The sequence below is a fragment of the Zeugodacus cucurbitae genome, chromosome 4 (genome assembly GCF_028554725.1).
Source record: "Zeugodacus cucurbitae isolate PBARC_wt_2022May chromosome 4, idZeuCucr1.2, whole genome shotgun sequence".
Classification (NCBI taxonomy): Eukaryota; Metazoa; Arthropoda; class Insecta; order Diptera; family Tephritidae; genus Zeugodacus; species Zeugodacus cucurbitae.
The window spans coordinates 30530244-30546375 of record NC_071669.1 but is presented as its reverse complement, the minus strand read 5'-3'; the positions used below and the strand labels follow the sequence as shown (position 1 = coordinate 30546375).

Genomic DNA, 16132 nt, shown 5'->3' with positions numbered 1-16132 from the left:
ATGTCAGCCTCGAAATCCAGCGCAGAATCACAGTAGGTACTACTTTAGACTGAGTAGACAATTGAAAAGTAAAGTCCTCTCTCGACGAACCAAAATCAAACTCTACAAGTCGCTTATCATTCCCGTGCTGCTTTATGGTGCAGAAGCCTGTACGATGTCAACATCAGATGAGACGACAATAGGAGTTTTCGAGAGGAAAATATTGCGCAAGATTTATGGTCCTCAGCGAATACCGCAGTGACCAAGTGGGGAGCGACCTGGTTACACTTGGGATCTCCAACTGGCGCCGAACTGCGAAGGAAATAGAGAAGTGGCGCACTATCGTCGATTCGGCTATAACCGGCTAAACGGTTGCAACGCCAATCACACACATTTGTTCAAACCAATATATTAAAAGATAAAACGTTAAAACTCTTAATAAATTAGTTTGAACAAATTGAAAACAAAACTACGTTTCTATTAATTTGTTTTCAAATATGGAGAAACTCGTTACCGTATGTACACTGTATACTTAAGAGGACCTCTGTAATTATGTATATGGGAGCTAGGAGAAGTTATGAAGCTATTTTAACTATTTTTGGTACAGAGAAACACTATTCGGTGAAAAATTAACCTTAGGCACTGAGTTCTTCATGTTCGATATCCGGGGCTTAGAAAATTGGTAGTTCGATTTCGACAATTTTTCCACAAGTGATGCCACAGCTCAAATACAGTATTTGTGTAAAGTTTTATTCCGCTATCTTCATTGGTTGCTGATGTACACATATATTATAAAGTTAACGAATCATATGGAATTCAAAATTGTATTATATGCGAAGTAGGTGTGGTGGTGAACCGATTCCGTCCATTTACCATAGGTAATATCAGGATGTCGTCAAAAATATTATGTACCGAATTTCATTTAAATCGGTCGAGTAGTTTCACTCTAGTATGATACTCTGTACCAAATACAACTTTCATAACTTTATTTATGGCATAGTAATGACAATTTATAAGTTTTCGGTTCTCGGTTATTTGTGGCAATGGTCCGATTTCATCCATTTTTTAATAGCAACCCTCCCACAGTTAAAAGAAACATGTGTACCAATGAGTGTTTTTTCAAGATAGCATAATTTTTAACCAAGTAATCCGTTGCACGGACAGGCAGACATCCGGATTTCTATTTGTCTTGTCATCCTGATCATTTTTATACTCTCGCAACAAATGTTGCTAAAGAGAGTATTATAGTTTTGTTCACATAACGGTTGTTTGTAACACCCAAAACTAAACGAGTTAGATATAGGGTTATATATACCAAAGTGATCAGGGTGAAGAGTGGAGTTCAAATCCGAATGTCTGTCTGTCCGTACGTCCGTCCGTCCGTCCGTCTGTGCAAGCTGTAACTTGAGTAAAAATTAAGATATCTTGATGAAACTTGGCACACTTATTTCTTGGCACCATAGGAAGGTTGCTTTCGAAAATGATGCTTTCGGACCACTGCCACGCCCACAAAATGGCGAAAACCGAAAACACATAAAGTGCCATAACTAAGCCATAAATAAAGCTATGGAAATAAAATTTCGCACTATGAAGGGGCATATTTGGATGCAATTTTTTTGGGGAAGTGGGCGTGGCCCCGCCCCCTACTAAGTTTTTTGTACATATCTCGCAAACCAATAGAGCTATACAAACCAAACTTTCTGCAGTCGTTTTTTTAGCCACTTATATATATAAAGTAAACACTAGTGAAGATATCGATGCAGAACTTTACACAAATACTATGTTAATAGTGTGGCAGCCCCATTCTAAAAATCGCCGAAATCGGCCCATAGGTTTTAAGGCCCCATATATCGAACACGAGGACCTCGGTGCTTCTAACCTAATATTATGGTTTCCAACTTTCAATGGACTTTATACAATATAGATGATGAATATGTGGGTCAAATTGTGTATTATATAATATAAATAAAGTTAAATAAATAAATTGCGTGAGTATAAAATGTTCGGTTACACCCGAACTTAGCCCTTCCTTACTTGTGATATATATAATACCCCTGACAGAAGGCGGCGTTAATCCGGAAAACTACTTTAATCGGGATTAAAGAGCTATCGAGAGCTATCTCCGTTTCTAACTCCGATTCCAAAATTTTAAGAGAGTTTTTGCCACTTTCTTTGGCAACATTGTTAAAAATGGCCGCTCTATGAATGGCTTCTTACGCCCGATAATCAGCTTTTTTTAAGATTTTGCACACGGTGTCATTGCAAATGGTTTCTTGAAACCTTAATTTAACATTTTTCGCAATATCTGAAGCATTTTCCTTAGAATTATTCTATTTGACCAATTTCGCGGAAAGTTTTTCCTTTTTTCATAGCTTTATATTAATATATCTTTCACGGGCTGTTGTTTTTTTTCACAAAACTTTCTTTTTATAACGAAAATTTCACGCAATTACGCTTTAATGATGTTCCAGATTTATTATTTGTACTACTATAGAGGAAAGATTTGAATGTAAGTTTGTAATGCGGAAACTAGATAGAACAAAAGTATGTTCTACAATCTTTATATATAAAAGAAAGTCGTGTTAGTTCAACTATTTATAACCAAAGAATGGCTTAACCGACTTGGCATAAATTTGGTTTGGAGGTAGCTTAGAGCCGGGGGCAGGAAATAGGATACTTTTTATTCCATTTTCGTCACGAGAACGTGAATAAAATGTGGAATAAGAAACGTAATTGACATTCCATATAAAACACAAATTTATTGTTCAAAACATCTAAGTAGGCTTTCTTTTCATAAAGAATAAAACAAAACTGAAAAACGTAAAAGATATCAGTCACATCAATTTGATGAAAAAAAACACATAAATTTTTTTTCAATTTTTCCATTCCTTCGCAATTACACGCTTTTGAAACACATTGACAAATTTTTACGGTCATTACGTTCCAATTTATAATTGAATTTTAACTTAACCGCTTTTTACGTTTTCTCCGTGTTGCGCTTTTCTTATTGTGCCGATTTTGCTATATTTATTGTGAAAAAATTCCATGTCGCGACCAAAACGGACAAACCTAACAAGAACAAGCCGTAATGCAACTAGGATTAGATGCATTCTTACTGAAAGGACTCAACAAGAAAATGAAATTGCACGTGAAGAACGCCGCGTTAGTATGGGTCGACTTCGGGCTTCTCAGTCACAAGAGCTAAGAGAGACAGGTTAGCTATGCGAAATCGTCGAGCAAACATCAGAAATCAACAAACAGATTATTTTCGAAGCTCAAGAAAAAAATGTTCCAATAGTGATTTCAATTGAAAAACGTTTTGATACAGTTGCAGTATTGATTACAGTTTGCATAGGAGCGTTTGCATTGGGACAATGAATGTTGCTTGCGAGTATTGTGATGCATTGAAGTTTTCCGGTGAAACTCCAGCATTATGCTGCTTCAATTGGAAAGTGAAATTGCCCTTCTTAGCATCGCCACCCCAGCCATTGCATTCACTGCTTCATGGCGAAACATCAGAATCAAGACCTTTCTAGCAAACACTCAAAAATACAACGGTTGTTTTCAAATGACATCATTTGGGGCAGACATGATCGAAGAACGAGATTTTAATCCGACTTTCAAGGTATGTATATATGTTCATTTTTGTACTTACACACCCATTTTGCAATCAATTTCTATTAAAACAATTCCAATAGGATATCTATAATATAAAAATTAATCGCTAAATGTGTTGCTAAGCGCATAACTCGAGAACAACTGAACCCATTTCGCTAATTTGATAATTGCCAGAAAGCTAATAATAAGCGAATTCTATTTGAATTGACAACAAATAAAAAAAAGGTTTCTCCTTTCCCTCTCGCTAGTTTTCTTTCATACAAAATGATAACACTTTCTTAAATTCACATTTTATAAACTTATTATGCACATTTTATAAAGCAAAGTCCAAATCAATTATCATTTCGGGGGTCTGATGGATTGATATCTATAATATTTACAATTGGATTATGATAACTAAAATACGATATGAAATGTCTTACATCAATTTTATCTATATTTCTCGCGAATACCGCATCAATGGTCGTACCTCCTTTTGTCGTAGGATCATTTCTTCCATTGACCATTTCTAATGAAAATTTCCCTCTGAGGAATGCCAGTAATGGTTCAGCTTTTGGCAATGAGAAATTTACATTGAAATCTCTCGCAAGGAGTACCGGTTGTTCGCTATACGAACCTGCTGACAACGGTTTGAATCATTTGAATCACTATTGTACTAATACTACAAATAGTATGTCAATACTATATAGAACACGAATTAATTAGTAAATAAGCAGAGTATTTCAACCAAAAGTCACACAAAATAGTTGAGAATTCGCAGAAATGAAACAGAAACGAAAGAAAAATAATGCGCAAGCATACAAACATACATATGCGTACTGTATTTATTATATATATACTAGGGCAATTCACATTCTGGTGCAAATGGTCCTGCATATTTGCAATTGCAAATGAGCGAGGCATATTGTTCTTTTACACTAACAAATTATACAGCGAATTTGCAATTGCAAATATGCAAGACCATTTGCACCAGATTGTGAATTGCCCTACTGTACTTATTGACTGCATTATTATATATAATTATTTGTATAAAACCTTGAAATTTATTCATTAATCACCACTCAGAAGACGTTTTATCCGTTGTAATAATGCGCAAGCATACAATCATACATATGCGTACACATGTGAATATGTCACCAACCAATAATGAGCAAGAATACAATCATACATATGCGTACAATTTGTAACAAGCAGGGAAAGACAACCGAACATTTTATACTCTCGCAATTTATTTATGCAATTTTATCAAGATTACACACAAGTTGACCCATAAAGTCCAATAGAAAATCATCAAATATAGTATATGAGGGCTGTTGTAATTCATGAACCAATTTCACTCATTTTCACCACCAAGGTTAACGGGAATAGGGGCAACTTGGCACCTGTTAGTAGGCAAACAAAAGGCACATTCGACCTTGAAATTACTCCTAAATTGTAAATCTACGAAACACCAGTCTGTAAAATCGCCAAAAGTAGCGCTATAGCAAAGATTTTCTAGATATTCAAGAAGTAGCTGGAGGCACTGCACAGAACTTCAAAAGATTTATGCGACAACCGAAACGTTTTCGGAAGAGCCATGATTCTGTTGGCAGGTGATTTACGCAAGACTCTTCCAATTATTCCTGGATCAACTGTTGCTGACGAACTAATCGCATGTCTAAAATCATCTAATTTGTGGCGACACATAAAGAATCGCCAAATAGCAACTAGCATACGAGTGATTTTGCAACAATATCAAATTGCGATTGTAGAAGCAGTTGGAAATGGTAGGGTCGCAGTTGACACCTCGATGGATTAATAACATTTCCAATAGATTTCTGTCACTTCATTGACTCGAAAGAGAAGATTATTCATTGTGTTTTTCCTGACATGAAACCATAATATGATAACCGTAAATGACTGCTTGAATGACCTATATTGGTGGTAAAAAATAAATATATCTTTGATCTTAATGCAACAATTTGGAATTTCGTTCCAGGAGAGTTGACACAGCTACAAAGCAGGATGACGTAGTCAATTATCCCACAGACTATTTAAAATTGCCTGGACTATCCCCTCTCACTTGCAATTAAAAGTAGTGTGAGTTGTCATCATGCTGTGTAACATAAATCAACCTCAACTTTGCAATATAACAAGAATGTCTGTGAGGAAGGTAATAAATATCGTCATCGAAGGTAAGTTTGAGCCAACTTTCAAATATAATAATTTGTTATATACTTCAATATACGATTAAAAAATCAAAGTTTTACATATTATGATAATTTACGCTTAATAAAGATCTACAATAATATATATCAATCATTTTCAAATTTATAATAATAACGTTTTCGCCTTTATGCGTTAGAATTTTTTCTCTGTATTGAAAAATTTACTAATTTAATGTATACCTTAGCCACAAAAACGTGTGGCCGGGTCTGCTAGTAATATTATATATACCTGGTACTGAACATAGGCAAAAGAAGCATGTTTATAGTTTCGGTTGTATAGCCAAAAAGTAGAAGTCTCGGGTCTAACGCATAGTTGTTCAATGGTTTTATAGCTAATCCCTCGTCAGCTGATTTATCTTCCAATATGTTCGCATTGCGTATTTCATCAATAGTTATCTGGAAAATAATATATTAGGAAAAAATATATATTAGTGATAAGGTGAAATCGGAAATAATAAATTGATTCGAAAACATTTTAAATTTTATTTATATTCGTAGTAATCAAACTTTAATAGTTGGATATAAGATCAGTTTTATTGTAATTCTTTGCTTTGAATATCATATATTTTTCCTTATAGCGGCTGGTCAAAGTAGAGGTACTTTTATTTGACAGATTGCTATTGTGATCGTAACAAAACACGCCACGTACGCCACATTTTTTTATCACATTTTCATATATAATAATTTGAAAAATATCCAAAATTGAACTGCTTTCGTAATCACCGTACCCAAGATTATTGACATCGCAACTAAAATTGCTGTTTGATCAGTCACTGAGCAGCTATTGCTAATGTGATCCAACTAAAATAGCTGAACTGCTATTGCTACAGTAATCGAACTATAATTACTGAACTGCATTTGCTACAATGATCGAATTAGAATCACCGAATTGCTATAGGTACTGTGATCGAACTCAAAGTATTGAACTGGTGTGATCGAACAAAACAACTGAAATTCTACAGATACTGTGATCGAGTAGTTATTATATGCGATTTTTCAATCAGAGTGAAAAAAAACACCAGTAGTGAAATATGGCTCATCACTAGTTCGCAGCAACTCGGACTGACGTACGCAACGATCTGGCGCATTTTACGTCGAGATTTTAAATTGAAAGCGTACAAAATACAACTTGTGCAAGAACTGAAGCCCCTCGAACTTCCCAAGCGACATCGCTTCGCTTTATGAACTCTTGAAAAGTTCCAAGAAGATCCGACGATTTCGAGCCAAAGAGCAACCTGAAGAGATTTAAGAGCTGTCATTTCATCCAGAAAAACAAGGGTTTGCGGGCCTGTGGAATCATCGGTTCATATTTCTTCAAAAATTATGCCGGTAAGAACGTAACCGTCATTGGCGACAGTTATCACGCCATGATAACCGAATATTTAATAATTGAAGCTCCTTATCACGGCGACATTTGGTTTCAACAATACGGTGCCACTTCCAACGCATCACATCATTCAATGGATTTATTGAGAGAACACTTCGATGAGTAGATATTTTCACGTTTTGGGCCGGTCGATTGGACAACAAGATCGTGGGTTATCACACCGTTAGACTTTTTCCTATGGGGATATGTAAAGCGGACAATCCCAATTCGATTCAGGTTTTGGAGCAAAACATCGCGCGTGTCATTCGCCAGTTACCAGTCGAAATGCTCGAACGAGTCATCGAAAATTGAACTCAACGGACAATGCCAAATAATGTTCTTTCTAATGATAAACATTCTCTATAAAATTTGAATTTTCCGTTTTTTTTCTGCTCAAAATGGTCAGCCTTTAAATACGTGGTATATTGGAAGTAATTAATCAGAAGTTTCAGAATTTTTTTCCCAAAATGTATAACGTAATGAATTAGATTTTGACTACGATAGAGGTAGCAGATCAGCTGAAATAGTTTTGCCTAGATGATCATAGGAACTTTTTTGCAAACCGTCAAAATAAATTTTAAACCTTAGTAAGTGATATTTTGTTTCCTAGCAACGTACAAATTTATTCCAGCATAAAGATTGTCTTATCTGGAAAAATATATTTTCCGTTGGATATGTAAACAATTTAAATATATAAAAAAATTTAAAATTAAAATAATATGTCCCAATTCCTATAATATTCGCTAACCAAAAAAATCTCTTTTTTAGAATTTAGACATGCAAGTTAACGACAGCCACAGCAACTTTATCATAACTGTGTAAGCACAATTGAATATTTACACTTTGTAATTATGCAGCCTCATAAATTAAAATCTTTATTAAACTTTTTGCTTATTTAAGAATTCGATAAACTTTTTCCGTTCAGAATGGAATAATCAATTCTTATCCGAATAATATTTGAAACGCATAATAAAAATAAGTATAAACAAAACAGAACACTTAACGTTCTGCCTAAATATGCGGAATATGCTATTATTGTAATTGATACTTTCTTTGTTCTTAATTCAGTTTCATTATTAATTAACTCTATGTAAATAATAAGTAAATTTATAAGTAAATAAATAACCAGTATCCTCGTATAAAAAAGAATTGATTTGTCATTGGCAATCCAGGTGACACGACATGTTTTATTTCTCTACGCGTTCGCAGTTAAAAAATGTAGATTTGTTTAAATTCCCGCGGTACGGGAATTAATTGGCGCCCAACGTGGTTCCCGCGTTATACAATAAAAAATAATTTACATTAAAAAAAAATTGTTATATAAAAAACAAAAATTATTAAAATTAACAAGAAACATACACCCAAAACGAATTTGTTAACAAAAAAAACTGTGAAGGTGTTAAAATCAACACTAGTTCAAAATTGCAACATCTACTAAATAAATAACAACAAATTACTAAAAATTGTTAAACAAAAACAATTTCGTTTCCTACTGCAACAATTATAAAATCAGAGTAATTTTAATGACAAAGTTAAATAATTTGAATATTAAAAAATATGTATTGTTCAACAAACTGAAAAAAAACGAATCGACGTGTCCAAAAAGGTGCAAAAGAATTGCTATTATAAATCAACACTGAAGACTTCAAGAGACAAATTTCCAACCTACTAACATACCAACCACAGTTTGAAAGAGGTGCAAAAGAAGTGCAACTATAAATCAACAATGAAGACTTCAAGAGACAAATTTCCAGTCTACGAGAAGAACAATAAAAGGTATAAGATAAAATTAATATATAATAAAAAATCGAATATCGAATTATCCTTTTGAAAAAAGACTATCTTTAAATTAAAAAAATTATAAATTTCATATACAGTACCGGACCAAAAAATGGGACACTTACTTTTTTAGACTTAACTTTACATTGATGCAGCATTAACAAATCAAACTCTATTAAAAAAGTTGATATTAACACCCATATAAAGTATCTATAATAGCCTGAGTACAGTCGCCTTCAGGCTATATATATAATACATTAAGAGAGGCTACTGGCGAATATAACAAGCTACTGATCGCGAGTCGCCATTTTTTTGCATATTATCTTCTACTATCAACCCTCATTATAGTATCCAAATATGTCAAAAGGAGGCTACTGATCAAGACCAGTTTCCTCATTATAGATTGTAGTTTTGAGTAAAGCGGTATATACATATTAGGGCTCTTAAAATTATTCGATTAAACTGAAAACCGATTATTCGAAAATCCGGTTTATAACCGATCGTACGAATATTAACCGGTTAGTACTATTCCATTAGTCGCAATGTTACGAATATTCGAATAGTCGTTCTACTGCGGTTATTCGAATAGTTATACTCTCACTATCCCAATAAATGAAAATTGTTTGAAATCCAAGCAACCTTTGATTTTTGTTTGTTTTTACTTGTGAAAATGTCAATTGTGCGCATTTTTCCTGTGTTTCACATTTTTCAATAAAAATAGAAATTTAATGAACTTACACTATTCGAATAGTCGACACCGAACGGTTAACCAGATAGTCGGAAATTAGCGGTTAATCGAATAGTCAATGACTGACGACTATCCGAATAGTGCAAACCGAATATTATTATTCGAATAATGCCCTATTCGGTTAATTCAGTTAGTCGAATGCCAAGAGCTCTAATACATATATTGAGATGGCGAAGAAATTGTAAATACAAATAAAAAATAAATTTACATTAAGGTATAATTGAATGAGTTAATTTTTAAATATTATTTAAAATAAATGCAAATGGCTTTAAAGCCGAAATAAATAGATTCAGGTCACCTAATAGGACTGGAAAAGAATGGCAGAAGCTAATATTTTAATACTATATTTATAAGCAATTTGTAAGATTTGATTTACTGTAAGTATAGAGTATGTTGCAGGTGCTGAAATGTGCACATATGTTCAATTCATACATCGGATTACACCAGGAAAATCTGTTTGATTGCTTATTATTTATTATTTTAGTAGTATTTTGCTCTTATACACTTATGTTAAATTTTATATGTTTTGGGCATATTTTATGTTGTATAAATGTGGTCACTTCTGTATGAATCGCTGACATTGTATAAGTTGTGTAATTCCGAAGTCATTCCATTGGCCTTTCTGATAGCTAGCTTCAGCAAAGAATCGTATCGCTACGCAAATCTTCATGTTTGGAGGAACAGCAGTTGATGGATTTAAAATGTGGCCGGCAAGTATTAAACTGCTTTGTTTGATATACCGAAATATCTTTCAAATCTATTTGAAAATATTCAAAATATATAGGCTGTTCACGGTAAGGTGGATATCGGGTTATATGATTATTAGATTAAAAATAACATCTATGCTCCGTGAACATCCTATGTATGGTTATTTGCTTATTTTTACACAAACAGCTGTTCATTGTTTACAATTTTAGTTCAATGAAATTCCTACTTATAAAATGCCTAAACAAAGTTTAAAAAGCCAAATAATCGAATATAAAATAAATTCTACTGTTCAGGAAATGGACTTTATTGAAGGTATGTGCTTATTAAATAATCCGAATTTTAAGGCATTGCTGTATTTCTGTAGACACTAAAATTGGAGTATAAATTAATGACAAAAAATGTATATTTATTTTGTACTTTATGATTCTAACTTACTTTGATGATTTTTGATAGTTTTAATGATTGTGATGCTTTTCGAAGCTTTTTATTTCGGTTTTAATTTGCCGATTGTAAACAAAAAACAGCTGTTAATAGCAGATTTTCCAATAAGAAAATCTAATTGGAAATGCCATCGACTTTCTAACACTGGAAATAAGCAAACAACCACATAATCTGTAAACAAGGGCCTAGGTTGATCAAAGTTGGTTATTTTGTCATACCGCATTTTGTTGTTGTTTACTTAATCACATAACCACATAACCTGATAACCACCTTATCGTGAACAGCCTAATAGTAAACATAACAAACAACATTTGAACATTCAGCGAACTTTACTAAAGTTTACCAAGGGATTGGAACGATCTCGAATTAGACATCCGATTAATGCGACAGTGAAGCTTTCCTCCTGCCTTATTAAAAATAATTCATAACAACTCAAAAAATTGCTAAGAGAGTATTGTAGTTTTGTTCACATAACGGTTGTTTGTAAGTAATAAAACTAAACGAGCTAGATATAGGGTTATATATGTATATCAACATTTTCAGGATGATGAGACGAGTTGAAATCAGGATGTGTGTCTGTCCGTGCAACGGATAACTTGAGTAAAAATTGAGATATTTTAACGAAACTTGGAACACGTATTCCTCAGCACCCTGAGGAGGTTGGTATTGAAAATCGAAAATCCGACCATTGCCACGCCCACAAAATGGCGAAAACCGAAAATTACTAAAATCACTCAAATAAAAAAATCACTAACGAAAAGCATCAGAAACTCAAAATTTTACAGAAGAAATACCAGAAGGCAGCTGCACTAAGTTTTTTTTACAAAATGGAAAATCGGTGTGGCGTTGCCCACTTATGGGTCAAAAACCATATCTCAAGAACTACACGACCGATTTGAATGAAATTCAATATATGTATAATATTTTCTTGACACCCTGATAACACGGATAAAAAATCGGTTCACAACCACGACTACTTTCCATATAACTAAATTTTGAATTCCATCTGATTCCTTCCCAATGTATACATAAGGAACAAATGAAGATAGCGGAATAAAACTTAACACAAATACTGCATATAATCTCTGTCTTCACTTGTGAAAAAATTGTCGAAATCGGACTATAACTTTTCAAGAACCCAGATATCGAACATGATGAACTCAGCGCCTAAGGGTAAATATTAACCGAAAGTATGGCTAAATCTCTCAAATAATTTAAAGTAATTCAGAGGAAATTTTTTTCTTCTAATAGTGTGTCTTTATTCCAAAAATAATTAAAATAAGGTCGTAACATCTCCTACCTCCCATATACCTAGTTAAAGGATTTTCAAAAATACGGTGGGTTTTATTCCGCATATACGTTTTTCTATTAAACTTTATGCCGAATTTATGAATATATTTGTGTGTTATCTTAAAAAACTTTATCAATAAATTGCGAGAATAAAAAATGTTCGGTTGCACCCTAACTTAGCCTTTCCGTACTTGTCAAATAAATTATTTTTGGTGACGTATTTGTATTTTTAACCTCACAAATTGTCACTCACATTTGAACAATGCTTTCAAAATAATTGCCAAAAATGTAAACTCAGGGATGTTATCTGCGTATTCTAGGCAACTGAAATAAATAGCTTATCGTATTATGAAATCTAGCCTCAGTAGCCAAGGCAACTACACTGGCGACTATTCGCCAGTAGCCTTACACAATTGTTGTGTAATTATACTAAGTACATTATTCAGCTATAATAAAACGTTTTTATTTTATGTTCTTATGATAAAATTAGTTGTTTTTATATTAGATCAAAAATTTCTAATTTCCAGAGCGTCCTCTTTTTTCCGCCACTATATATGGGGAATACCCAAATTAAACCTAGGTACGTTGGATTGTACGACTGGAAATATTGTGGTTGGGACCATAACTTATGGTTTCTACAACCAATAATAAAATATTACAAAGCTGTGATTCACCACCTGTGGAGGAACTCTCCAGCTTATAATAAATAAAAATCTCTGCAATTCACCACCTTCAGGGGACCCTTAACTGAATCTCGCAACAGCTTCTTCCAAAGAAGATAGAGGTTTCTGTTTATTAACTCCTCCTCTAGCTGCTCTATTTTCAAACTTGTTCATTCATTATAAAATAATGCCTTAGTTATAAAAATGCAATTTTATTAATGCTATCCGTCCAAAAAATCGCAATTTAAATGTTTTATCCCTTTTCTAAAATCTTTGGCATATGCAGCATATTTTTCTATTTCTCAAATTAAACTCTGAGTTAAATTCAAACTGTTTCCGATTTGGAATTTTCATCTTCACATCAAATATTCCTTCAAACAACCTCGTCGTTTCTATGTCGCTCCAAATTATAGCAACGACAAAGAACGACTGTTTCTATGTCGTTTCTATACTAGTTTCTAATTAGGTAATCTCAATTTATTTTCGATAAATGTCGATAACGCCAACAGGAATGCCAAATAGGCGTTCTTATTTGGTTTTAAAGCGATAATGACAACGGGAATAGGGGCGATTATGAACCGAATTTCATTGGATTTGGTTGAGTAGTTTCGGAGATATGGGCTGCTTTCGTAAACACAATATGCAATGCATACATACAATGCACAATATTCGTAAACGCCAATGCATTAGGCAAAGTATTGAGAGTAAAATGAAACGAATGAAATAATTAATAGAGAAAAAGAAAAATTTGTATCAAAATTGGGGATAAATATTAATATATTATATTATTATTAAAATGCGTTAATTAAAAAAGTATGATTAAAATTTAATTGTTATTCCAATATATTTTTATTTGAAGTAATAAAAATGCAAGTTTTCTGAAGTTTTTGCCAAAGTAAACAATTTCTAACGCACTCAATAATAAATTATTCATCCAAAAAATAATTTAGTATCACAACAAACTTTAACTTTTTAATGTAGTACGTTGGAACATTCATAAACGTCATATATGTAATTGCATTACATAGTCAAAAAAATTTAATTGTCAAATTTAAAAAAACATTTTAGTAAAGAAAACCACCAGAAACCTTTAATTTCATTATAAAAATGGTACAGAAGAGCTGCACTCAAATTGGTACACAAAATTTTACAGAGGTGCGGCTACGCCCATTTATAATTCAATTTTAATCATAATTTTTTTAATTAACGTATTTTAATATATTATTATTAATACTTATCGGCGGGACCCCAATTTTGATACAAATTTCTTTTTTTTTTCTATTAATTATTTCATTCGTTTCTTTTTACTCCAATGCATGTAAAATAAAACTCATGCAGAATTTGACAACTCATGCGCAAGGAATAGGGCTGTTATGCATTTATGAATTCAATTATTTGCCTAAAATAATAAGTTTTTTCCCTTAAGCAGGGATCACTGTACATTTGATTTGGCTCTTTGTACCCTTATAATGGGTTTACACGGAGCAAAAGTCAATTCGTAATATATTTTCTTAATAATTTTATAAAAAACAAAAAAAGATGCAGTAGAAATATCGAAATGAAAAATGTACCTCCTATGTGGCTTGGCTTTCGTATATCTCGTAATTGGTTATGAATTAATTTAAAATTAATTTAATATAAATAAATTTAAATATTTCCCTATGAAAATACGCCAAAACTTTGTAATTCTAATTAGGCGGAAATTCCAATATGTACAAAAAAAATTGGTAGGGGCGGGACCACGCCCACTTCTCCAAAAAAATTCATCCGGATATGCCCCTCCCTTGTGCGATCATTTGTACGAAATTTTACTTTTATTACTTTATTTATGGCTTAGTTATAGCTCTTTATAGGTTTTCATTTTTTAGGCGTGACAGTGGCCCGATTAACCTTCTTATGGTGCCAAGAGATACGTGTACCATGTTTCAACAAGATATTCAATTTTTACTCAAGTTACAGCTTGCATGGACGGACGGATTTCAACTCTACTCGTAACCCAGATCACTTTGGTATACATAACCCTATATCTAATTCATTTAGTTTTAGGACTTACAACTAACCTTTAGGTTAACAAAACTATTCAACTCTCTTAGCAACTTTGTTGCGAGAGTATGCCCATATTCTTCTGCAGAATCCTCCTCATATGTTACCGACAAAAATCGAGTTTGAGAAGAGTGTCCACATTTGAAAATTGTAAGTGCTGGCATTGCTGCTAATTGCCGAATTGGGACTATTTTAAAGGCGACATAATTTTCAAACTTCCGTTAGACTTTAGACTGAATATAGCAGTTAATATGTGGGATACGCTTATGTTATCATAATTAAGTGAATGTGTAATCTTGGATTTGGTTGCTTTTGCTTCAATACTGCCCTACATCGGCTGTGTATTGATATAATAAAATTTCGATAGCCAGTCATTAACTGCTTTCCATGCCGCTGTTTTTTTATCAAACAGGACATATGTAAATAGCGGACAGACAGACGGATATGGATAAATCGACTCAGTTCAACATACTGATCATTTAGATATATACTTTATATCGCCTCCGACGCTTCCTTCTGGGTGTTACAAACTTCGTGATAAACTTTATATACCCTGTTCAGGGTATAAAAATATAGGTGTTCCATTCAAAAATTTATTGCATAAGCAAAATATGTACTATTTTTCCTCACATTGCTGTAAAAGAAGAGAACACAATCGACTGTATACACATCTTTGACACAGACCTAACGTCGACCCCAAAGATCGATAAAATAAAAAAATAAAAATAACTTTATGGTAACACTTGGATATTTATTTTACCCATCTAATATATTAATATTTATTATTTTGTAAAATTTTAATTATTTGATTATTTTGTTTATAAACCATTTGAGGTCATTATTTAATAATGAAATGCTTACATAGTAGTAGTAGTTACGAATTCTTTTAAGCATTTAATCAATGTTGTCTTTGATTACTATCAAGATACTACATATATTCAAATTTCGTAAATTTATTTGGAAAATACTAAACATGCTTTAGAACAAATAGATTTAGTTTTAGATGTTAAATAATAATAATAAAATAATACTGCTGTAGTATTTGCAACATAATTTTTTGTTAATTGATTAGTAAAACTTATATTTCAGCATGCTTATTATGAATTTAACTTACCAACTTTAGTTCCAGTACAACACAGATTGCAGTAAATAAAATATATAATTATAGCGTTATTGAATATTAAAAAAATAATTATAATATCATTGGAAAATAATCAGAAAGGAACGGCTAATATTACATAATGCCGGAGTTTTTATGTTCTCGCAATTTGCAAGAATCAAAGCCAGGGAT

The 16132-nt window shown here is 32.7% G+C and overlaps 1 protein-coding gene across 3 annotated transcripts in view; it reads right to left on the bottom strand.

The window, feature by feature from the left end:
- The window catches only part of LOC105218409 (uncharacterized), a 94511-nt gene that overhangs the window by 30685 nt on the left and 47694 nt on the right, over positions 1 to 16132 (bottom strand). For all 3 annotated transcript variants that reach the window (XM_054229201.1, XM_011193971.3, XM_054229200.1), the window contains one exon: positions 6034 to 6200. In XM_054229201.1, the coding sequence (XP_054085176.1) occupies positions 6034 to 6200 (167 nt within the window). The remainder of the gene's footprint in view (positions 1 to 6033; positions 6201 to 16132) is intronic.